This window comes from Coturnix japonica, chromosome 23, assembly GCF_054131305.1.
Source record: "Coturnix japonica strain WE chromosome 23, WE-NBRP24, whole genome shotgun sequence".
Lineage (NCBI taxonomy): Eukaryota > Metazoa > Chordata > Aves > Galliformes > Phasianidae > Coturnix > Coturnix japonica.
The window spans coordinates 10,062,596-10,072,955 of record NC_140685.1 but is presented as its reverse complement, the minus strand read 5'-3'; the positions used below and the strand labels follow the sequence as shown (position 1 = coordinate 10,072,955).

Genomic DNA, 10,360 nt, shown 5'->3' with positions numbered 1-10,360 from the left:
AGCTCCTGACCGGGATGAAATTAATGTCACCAAAAATGCCCGCAGGCTCCGATCCAAACCCACGTTGTTTCTGGGGCTGGTTTGCAGGTGATCTGAAGTAAAGACGTGGATGCATTTTGCTGCTTTGGCAGAGGGTAAAGGTTATGAAAGATCTCAACAGCAAAAAATAGATTGACTGTAAACAAGGACCTGCCCTTAAATCTTGTCTGACCTCTGAACGCTCGGTTGACTTTTTGAGGCCACTCTTTGGTCAGTGAAGAGCGGAAAAGAGATTTCACCAGACACAAATAAGTTCTCAATCTGTCTTTATTTTCATTCATCAGAGTCTGTATTGAAGACCTGCAGTATTTAAGCCCCATTGCTCTCCTGTGTGCTTTCCAAGCAGGCATCACCTGCAGAGTGCATAGAGCTGTTGGTCAGACACCACATAACTGTAATCCTCTGTGTGGACATTGTGAAATGCTTGTGGGTGTGCGAAGCAGCTGTGGGGATGAGTGTTGGGGTGGAGAAGGTTTGCAGGAGGTTTGGCCGTGGGTGCTGTGGGTCTTCCTTGAAATGGCTCTGTGTGTGAGGGTGGGACCTTTGCTAGTGCACACTGGTGAGAGCATTGTCAGTAGCATCACGTAAAGATCAGATGTGGCTTCCTTACTTGAGACCATGAGAGCCTGAAAGGGGAAATAGTGTTTGTTCTCATTGAGGCAAAGTAATGTTATTGCTTCCATTTCCAGCAGTGGGAAGAGAGGCACTGAAATGGTGCAGACCTGCAGGCCTGTCCTCTCTTTGGCACTGAGAGCTGCAGGAGCGTGATGTTCCAATGCAGCAGAGTCCTACAAGAGCAGCACAAGTCGATATGCTGGATGTCAGCAATGGGAACAAGCAGAATTAACCTGTGCTGGCCATTAGAGCAACTACCAGCACCACGATCTGTTTGGAAATGACATGTATAGAGTGTACATATGGTTCATTGGTGAATGATTGTGGGTGTGCTTTTAGGGCCTTTCTGTGCTGTGGGGTGGTGGCAAGCAGCACTGAGGCTGTGGTGGTCCTTGTCCTCATTTAGACCTTATGTGCAGTGCAGGTCAGCCCTCGCTGCTCTTGCATTCTTTTATCTGTGAGATTTCAGAAGCAGCTGGTAATGTTCCACTTTTTATGCAGCATCCACTGACAGATACTGAGAAGTACCAGCATGACTCTGCAAAGCAGTAATGCAGCCTGTTAATGAGTTTTCATTCTGTTCTCTCTGGAGGAAAAAAGCAGCAACACAAAACCTCCTCCTTTTCTTTGGAAGCTCGTGGAGATGTTGTGCAAGGAGAAGTCAAAGCAGAAGCCAGAGAGGAAAAGCTGAACAGCTTCCACGTGCACAGCTGCTGCTTCCTGCCTCTTTGTTCAGCCCCGTTTCACCGCAGCCTTGTCTGGCTCAGGCTGACACGTAGACCTCCAGGAGCCCCCCGACGCAGTGCATGCGGTAGAAGACGCTCAGTGGGAGGCCAAAGTTCACGATGGCAAACCAGGTGGAGTAGCCGTAAAACGACTTCTGCAGCCCATTCTCAAACACGGGGTGAGCCCCAAACGTGGGCATGATCCACAGCTACAGAGGGGTAAGGGAAAAACAACGGCACACATCAGGGGATGGCAGACTGTCATTTTGCACTGCTATCGCAGCGCTGGCTCAAGGAACTGTAGGAATATTGCAAGAGAATCGGAGAGAAGAGCAGGAAAGTTGTGCTGCTGAATCTGTGCTACAAGTGTAACAGAGTTAAACTCTTGGGAACCCAGCACTGACCTCGCTCTGCCCCAGGCAGTCTCGTCTTTGCACACAATTTCACTTGGCCAATTGTTTTCCCTTTCTTAAAGCTGCAATGAAAACTGATGTTGATTGAAAGTTTGCTTTATCGAGTCAGTTCCAGTACTGGAGACCTGCTTACAAGGACCCTTCCCCAGCTATTCCATGGAGCACCCTGAGTGAGTCTCACAGCTCCCTGGCTTCTAAGGATGTACTGGCTGCCTCCTGCCTTTCCCTGGAAGCGTTGCCATGTTTCAGGTAAAAGAGGGAGCCTGGAATTCCGGGAGTGGAGCATTAACAAAGCAGCCTTGTCTGAGCTGCCCAGAAGGCTGAATCCTGGTGGACAAAGCTTTCCTGATCAGAATGGTGGCCCTAAGAAAGGTGCAGGTCTGTCTCGGTACCACAAGTCAGCAAAGCTGTAATGTAGCAAAGGAAGCAATACTTACTATGATGTTGCAAAGAACCAAGAAGAAGGAGATCTCCTTTAATGCTTTCCTCTTCCAACTCAGGTGAGAGTAGGTGTGAATGTAGGACAGGGAAACTCTCCGGAACTCCTGCCCGAGCTCCAGCACACTCACTCTCCTCTGGTCTTGGGCTTCACGGTTGTGCTCCTCACTCAGTTCATCCTCCTTGCTGGGAGAGGTCTGTGAGTGCTCCTGGTTGCTGCTTGGTGTGGTCACCCCTTCACCAGGCAGCTCTGGGACTGTGGAAAGCTGCCCAGCGTGCGCTGTGTGCTGGGCCTCTGCTGCTACAAATGGCTGCCGCTGGAGCCCGTCAATAATGAATATGTTTTGGGTGATGTACTGAAAGATGAGGAGGACAGAATAGGACAGGATGAGGCTGTTCAGCATGTCCCTGGGGTTGGTGGCCACAATGGCGACAATGGAGAAGTAGGACATGGCAATTTGGCCGAGGGCTGCTCCCATCAGCAGGATCACATCCAGGCTGCGGGTCGGGTTCTTCAATGTGTCCAGCTCCCTTTTTTCCAAGGTGTGGATGATTGTCCCAATAACTGCAACCACACACATCAGGGGCAGGAGCACAATGTAGTAGGAATAATACAACACGAAGACCTGGTAGTTGGGGGCTGAGCCCGTGGCCTGGATCTGGTACATCATGAAGACACAGATCCCAATGATTACGGCAGCAGCACCCAGCAGTGGCCCGAAGACCACTCCCTGGAGCTTGAACTTGGGCTTGACGTGAGCCATGTGGTGGTGGCTGATGCGTCGCCCCACGTTCTTCCACATGACGTACAGCACAGAGCAGCAGATGAGGCAGTACTCGGTGTTGAAGGGATAGAGCAGGATGTAGCCCTTCTGGAAGACTTTGCACGTGGTTGTGTTTGGGCATGTGCATGTGTCCGTCTCATTGCCTGGATGTAAGGAGAGGAAGGCAGCTATTAGGGGGGAGATGGTCAACATCCAATAATGGGGGAGCCTCAGGATTCTGAGGAGCTGCTCGTCCTGTTTGAATCCCTGTGACTGAGGACTGCTGAGCCCACTGCGTCAGCCAAACATGAGCAGGGGTGTGGGGAAAGGAGCCTTGCCTGCCAGGCGCTGCTCCACCTCTCGCAGCTGGGATTCGATCTCCATGTGGATGGAGTCATTGGTCACCGCCAGGAGCCAGAGCAGAAGGTTGGTGGCGATGGTCAGCATCAGCCCACACCTGGAGGAGCAGAAAGGTGCTTTTATAGCCCTGCCTGTGGAGATGGTTTATGACCTGACTGTGTGCCCACCTGCTTGGAGTGCCGCCCTTTGCTTCTTGCTTTCACATGCAAGGATGTGCACAAACCTTGTGCTTTTGGCTCTGCTCTGTGTATGGGCAGTGGTGTATGGCTTTCCTGTTTGTGGAGGAGCAGAGCAAGCTCACTGATGACACCAGCCTGGACCTGGGTGCAGCTGTGGGAAGGAAGGCTGGGGCATCTCTTGGTGATGGGAGCAGGGAGACCACCCCCATGGAGGAGTCATTTCCTGAGTGGTGGGAGGGTGTTTGGGAACAAGAGAGAGCAGTGAGCTTTGTAGCAGTTGAGGGTGAGTGCAAAGCGAAGGGGAGAGCTGGAGTGGATGGAAGGAGGACGAGTCCAGTCTGATCATAGCCTGGTTCTTGTTTGTGCCCTCTGGGTGAGGGCAGGTGAAGGTCTAGCAGAGATGAGGAGGATAACAAACAGAAAGAAAGAGCTTCTCTAGAGAAGCAGAAAGTTGTTTTTTTTCCCCCTTTTCGTACCTGGTGAGGTTGTGCTGAACTTGAATGCAGTCCTTAGAGTGATGCCATAGGAAAAATGCCTGCAGATCAACGACAAGCACAGCATGAGTGGGGTGCAGCCGGCAGTGCTGCGTGTGGGGGCATGGAGAGGCAGCACAGAGCCATGTGGCTGCCTGGCAGGACGTGTTGTGTGCCTGAGCAGCACTGGCACGTGCGCTGCCATCCTTAAGCGGCTCCAGCACGTGTGTGCCTGCACCCATGGCACATGGAGGTGGGAATTCTGCCTGTGAGATGCTCCTGCACACAAAGGGCTTTGTTGGGGATGTATCTGCATGCAGGGAGGCAGGTGCAAAGACATTCCTGGGGAGTTTCCTCTTTTCTCTCCCTGTTTTGCTGTTACAAACAAAATAATCTGGGTCCTGCAGTGTGTCACAGAGCCGGGGTGACATCTTTCCACATCTTTTTGTCTCTCCATCTGGCACATCAGGTGTTCACATGGTGATATTGAAACGGTCTTTGCTACTTCAGTGCCTATGAGAACACTTGGTGTGCACTCACTTTCCTGAGCATCCTCGCTTCCCTCACCCCAGCCATAGAACAGAGAACGTGCATTACCTGGGTGGCAACAAACAGGATTTCAATGCTGGGGAACACGATTTCAACCTTGGATTTGCAGTTGATTTGAATGACGCTGTAGCCGATCTGAAAGACGTTGAGGAGGATGCTGAAAGTGCCGAACAGCAGCAGTGACCCTGGGTGAACAGCAAAGCAGCAGTGAGTGAACAGGGATGAGTCCGTGGAGCATCCAAGGGTGGATGGGGAGCGAGGACTCCTGGATCCGAGCAGGGCTGCTGTCTGCATGGAGGCCTCCTGATTTTGAGAAAGGGCAGCCTGGCTGCTGAGCCTGGTGATGTGCTCTGCCTGGTGTGAGGTGCTGGGACAATGCAAGGTGTTTCTGTGCTTGGACAGCAGGTGGGAGCAGTTTTTAGCCTTTTCTGTGCACTCTGGAGTGAAGGAGGTAAGTGGATGCAGGTGATTGTTTCTACTTTCTGAATACCCTGGTGTGAACGTGAGGCTGAGGCTCTGCATCACTCCCCTGCAGAGGTCGGGACCCTCCTGCTGCTCCCCCATCCCCCTCTGACTCTGCATGAGGTCCTTAGGCAGCTTTCAGCTTTCTTCACTTCTCCACACCTAATTATCAAGGCTTGCACTAACTGGAATCTTCCTCATAGACAGAGGCAGGGTTGTTTAGAAAAGTGGCGTCTCACAAAGTGTGAGAAAGCTTCCATGGAAGCTGGTGTCACACTGGAACATGACTCACAGGGCAGAAACCTGGAGGGCAGCGCGGGGCTGCAGGGCTCGGATGCTGAGCACAGCTTTGAGAAGGGACCAAAGCGTGGGGCTGCCCAGGAGGATGGAGAACAGCTGAGTTCAGGGCTCTCCTGGCTGCTCTGCTTCCTCCCAGTGGCTCCAGCTCTGCCCTGGTAAAGCCCTGACTCCTCCTGTGGCTTCACACTCTTAGTGGCAAGGAAAGAACTTCTGTATTTTCCAAGTGCTGGGAGGAAAGGGGAAGGCATGGGATGATGAACTAAAGCAGGATTTACCCCTAATCCACACTGGCCCAGCGTGGGTGTCCCGGTAGAGCACGGCGTGTGGCTGCCGGCTGGTGCCCAGCAGGTAGTAGATAATCCAGATCAGACACAAGACCTTGAGGATGGACAGCAGGATCCAGACATCTGCCAGCGTGATGGCCACGTGGTTGAAAATCATACTGCTGATGAAGGCGCTGCCCAGAAACACCACGTTCAGGGCCAGCAGCCCCGAGAAGAGCTGCCCCGATTTCTGAGCCTGCCTGTCCCTCTGCTGCAGGGAGCAGTGCCGGTACAGCCACGACTTCTCGTAGTGGATCGTGGAGGTGCCTGGCAGGGCCGAGGCTGACCTGCTGTTACAGTGGTGGCAAGGCTTTTGCTTGGAAGCTTTGTTGCCTGACATGGCTGGGCTGCCTGTGGGTCACCTGCAGCAGAGAGGGGTTAAAGGGGAAGGAAGGTTACAGAGGGAGTTGGGTGAGCGGGAGAGTAGATGGGGTTTGGCATTTGGGGACAGAGTCATTGTAGGGTAGCAGAAAAAGGTCGTGTTGCCAAAAGATGTAGATAGACACAGCTGTTAAAATGGGTATTTGATGTCTGCGCCACCAGCACTGGGAGCTGCTGGCACCAGAGGTGCCAAGTTTCCCGTCCTCGCCTTTCTCACCTCCACACACAGCCCCACGTTCAAGTTTCCTTCTCTCTGTTGCTCCAAGATTTATAGGTAGGAATGAAGAGAAAGCTCAGACCTGATTTAAAATTCAGAGCTGGTTGGTTCTGGTTGGAGGGGCCAACCTCCTCCTTGTGCTTATGGGCTCTTTGTATGGCTGCAGAAGTCATGACAGAGCTGACGAGGGGCTCTCCCCTCTCCTACCCTGCTCTAGGGGCACAGAGTGAGCAGAGAGCCCAGGGTGTCAGGAGAACCAGAAGGGAGAACACCCTGGTGGTCCCAGTGCCCAGGTGATGCTGTGCATGGCAGCTGCTTGCTGCGGCCCCGTACCCCAAAATCTTCTCTGCTGTGAGCAGCCAGTTGTCCTTACCTCCCAATTGTCCTTTTACCTCCCAGCCATCCTTACCTCCCAGCCGTGCTGTTGCGATGCTCTGTGCCTCTCCTGCCAGCCTGAGGTGCCGGCAGCGCTGCTCCCTGCTCAGTGTGGCCTCTGCTCTGAGCCCATTGATTTTCTTTTTCCACCTTGTTTACTTTGGATCTATTATTGTCATTACATTAATTAGTCAGCAAGACGCTCTTGTCTTTGACAAGGGCAACCAATGGGGAACAGCTCCTTTATGCACCTGCTGGGTTGCCCCATGCCAGCAGCCCTGGCACAGGATGTGCCAACTGGTAAAACCACAAGCCGCTGTGACTAATTCATGCCATGGCTTGAGCAAGTTCAAGGCTAATCTCGTGTGAGCCTTGTTCTGGGATGGGAGCACTTAGCTTTGGCTAACATCCACTCACCATCCCCACTCCTTTGTTTCCAGGCAGTTCTGAAGGTTTTTCTCCAGTGAACCACTACTTTGTGTCCTTACCCATGGCAAAGATACCCCAACTGCTCCAAAAGACAAAGCTCATCGTCCAGCCGAAGTGTGGGGACTGTCCAATCTGAGCATTTTTGGCAGAGTGGCTTCGGGAGGGATGGCTCTGAGCTGTAAGTGCTGACTTCAGAACCAGACCCTCACATACAGACCCTGTGGGCTCAGCTCTGGGTCCAAGCTGTGCCATCCCTGTTTCCCCTCATATTGCATGGCAAACTGATTTCTGCCTTGGGATTTGTGGTGAGCTGATCGCTCTGGTTGTGTGGCTCCAAACAGGGTTTGGCATTTCTGACTGAGCCCGGCACAATGCGAGGAGAGGGGCTGCCTGTGTCCCAGGATGAGCCACCAGCAGCACTGCAGCTCCTGCGGCTGCCAAACACGTGAACTGGGAGGTGAGAGCTGGGAAAAGCTTCCGAGAGCCCAACAGCGGGTGGAGTGGGTGGGGAACACGGGTTATCGTGCGTCGGGATGTGACGAAAGGGATGGAAAACAAGAGCAAATGGGGCCCACTTCTTCTAGGTGAGAACGCCCAGCGTGTGCCGGAGCAGCCGCTGTGGCTCAGCTGTGCCGGTAAAGCGGTGCTGCTTAATGCCTGACCCAACCCTTGGCTCTGGGATGCTGTATCTGATGCAGCATTTTGCGACTCCCCGTGGGAAGATGCTCCAAAGTGTCAGCAGCTCCATCCTGCTGGGAGGAGCACGGAAGTGCTGCTCTGCTGCTCCCTGGGCACCATCGGGCTGTCCAGGGCTGCAGGCTGCTTTTGTGATTATCATTGGGGGCTTTGTAGGGAATTGGGATCACCCAGGAGCTGTTTGCTGGGTGCTCTGTTGAGCAGAGCTGATGACTTGCATGTGAAGCATTAGTAAATCTGGCTGTTTTTCAGCCTAAGTTGAGTTGAACTGGGAAGTGGAAGCCAGGAGTCCGTATCCTGGGGTGAGGAAGACTGGCTGAAATCAGAGGTTCTTCCATTAAAGAAGGGCCCAAACAAACACTGGTGCTGGGCGTGTGCCCATGGTTTTCCCCATCAGGGCTGTGCATCAGGGCTACAAAGAGCTGCACTTCAAAGCCTGACGTGTCTTCTGGCTTTGGAGCTCAGTTAGACTCAGAGATGTGGGTCCCTGGGGGGGCAATCAGAGCTCCATGCTGAACAAAGGTGGTGACAGAGTGAGAGGCAGCGGGTCAAGGTGAGCCAAGGGAGGTTCAGCTGAGGTGTCAGGAAACGTTTCTTGGAAAGAGCAGCAACGTGGCGGCATGTGGAGGGGGGGGAGCTCTGAGGGTGCTGGGCACAGCAGGGATGTGGGCAGTGGCGGGGGAGGTGGGGTGACCATAAAGGGTTCTTCCAACCCAGATGATTCTGTGGTTCTCAGAATGGCAGATGTTTAAATAAGGTGTATTGATCCAAGTTTAACCAAGAGATGCGATTGTTACATAGGCAGGAGTGGGGCTGAATGGAAAAGGATGAGTTGAGCTGACTGGGTCAGTCCCAGGCAGTTCCAATCACTGTGTGGGAGCAGCTGCCTTTACTGGGAAGCTGAGGGCAAGCAGCTGAATGCTATCAGCGAAGTTTGCCCCTGTGCTATCAATAAGTTGCTTATTATTGGTGTTATCTGTGCGCTTAGCACTAACAGCATCCAGGCCGGGCCAAGCGGATCTGTAAACAGGAGCCAAGGAGGAAGGAGGTTGGTGCCCAGCGGCTGTGTTTGCCCAAGGGCTTTCTGAGGAATGCTGCGAGCCTTGCGGCTCCCGGCAGCCCACACCCTTCCTCCTTTCCCTCTGCTGATAATCATGACAGTGACGTCTCCTGTGGGGCTGGTGGGTGAGCGCCCATTGGGTCACGGTCAGAGCTGGACAGGTTGAGCCCATGAGGCTCTGTGCTGGCGATGCTCAGCTCTGCATTCTCCTCGTGTTTCATGCATCTCCCCATGGAATTCGGGTGCTCCTGGTGGGAGATTCAGCAGGGCAGGACCCCTGCAGAGTGCTGTCCCAGCCCTGCCCAGGCCCCGCTGTGCTCCTGCTGCAGGGCTGAGCCCCACCGTGTGCTGCAGCCCCATCATCACCCCCTGCCCTGGGACTTCTGGCCGCATCCACTTCCAGCTCCACACGGACAGCAATGATTAACTTGGATTCCTCCCCTGTCTCTGACACGCCTCAGAGCAAATCACCCCGATAAACGACTTCTTTTTCCCCTAACAAAACAAAACGCACCCTCAAATAACAGATGATTAAGAAGCAGAGGAGGGGATGGAAAGCTGTGGCAGCACTGGGATGATGACTCAGGTCGTGTCCCGTGGCCTTTCCTGTGACCTTCCCTGCTCTTTTTGGAGCAGAGCTTTTTGATTTCCTGCTCCTTGCTGCCTCTCATGCAGGCCCTGCACTGACCCCGGGCTGCTGGGTTTGTGTTGGTGGGTTCAGCTCCCACTGAACCCACTGTGCTTGTGGGTGGTATTTCCCCTGAGCGATGTGGGGTAAAGCAGAGTAAGGGTGTATGTAGGAGTGATGTCAGTGCACCATGTGTGTCTCATTCCTGCCATAACCCATGGCTCTGGCAGCCAAAATTGAGAGGGTTTTGTTTTAGGAAAGGTAATGTTACTGAGCAGAGATTTTATCTTTACCAGGTTGATGCTGATACGAGAGCCAGTCTGTGGGGCTGGGAGGGGCAGTGGAGGGAAGGACCCACCTGAGGAGCCGCATCCAGGCAGTCCCTGGGCATGGAAGTTGGAAAAGCACTCAGCTCAATGCCAGGTATGGCAATCTGTTCTATTTTGTATTTTCTCTGGCAGATGCACACACACACCGGTAAGAAAAGGCTCAATCTCTGCCATCTCTGGAGCACTCTTTATTCGAACACGAACTGTGGGTGTGTTGGGGTGCAGGCAAAGCACAGCTGTGCCCTTTGGGCTCACACCTCTCTGGGCAATGTGGGCAGCCCTCAGCTCTGCCTGGGCTCCGCGCAGTGCAGTGAGCCCATTCCTACTGCCTGCAGCCTTGGGTCGGGAACAGGAACCATAGAACAGGGTCTGCCCGAGGTCCTTTCCATCCCAACCCGTTCTGTGATGCCATGGTACATAGAGAGCTGCAGGCACCCAGAGGTGCGTGCTGGGGCTGTGTGTGTGCGCCCCAAAGCCCCCAAGGCTGGCAGTGCATTGCAGTGCAGTGCATTCCTACCTTGAGGCTGCAGGAGCTGGGGGGGGAGGCTGTAGCTTTGGGATGATTTCTGCCCTGTGGGGCACAGAGGGAACCCTCCAGGAGTTGA

At 53.6% G+C, this 10,360-nt stretch overlaps 1 protein-coding gene across 2 annotated transcripts; it reads right to left on the bottom strand.

Annotated features, from left to right (window-relative positions):
• Positions 1-297: 297 nt before the first annotated feature.
• Positions 298-6,156, bottom strand: OTOP3 (otopetrin 3). Of its 2 annotated transcripts, XM_085522651.1 has the most exons (7): positions 5,593-6,156; positions 4,604-4,740; positions 4,010-4,068; positions 3,333-3,451; positions 3,245-3,274; positions 2,230-3,182; positions 298-1,588 (listed from the first exon to the last, which is right to left on the bottom strand). In XM_085522651.1, exons 1-7 carry the CDS (start codon positions 5,978-5,980, stop codon positions 1,418-1,420), a joined length of 1,857 nt encoding a protein of 618 aa, XP_085378777.1. In that variant the 5' UTR covers positions 5,981-6,156; the 3' UTR covers positions 298-1,417. The 2 variants fall into 2 exon arrangements, with proteins under 2 accessions (XP_085378777.1, XP_015735685.1); XM_015880199.3 differs by lacking the exon at positions 3,245-3,274 and having other exon boundaries at positions 2,230-3,158; positions 5,593-6,155.
• Between the last annotated feature and the right edge of the window lie 4,204 nt (positions 6,157-10,360).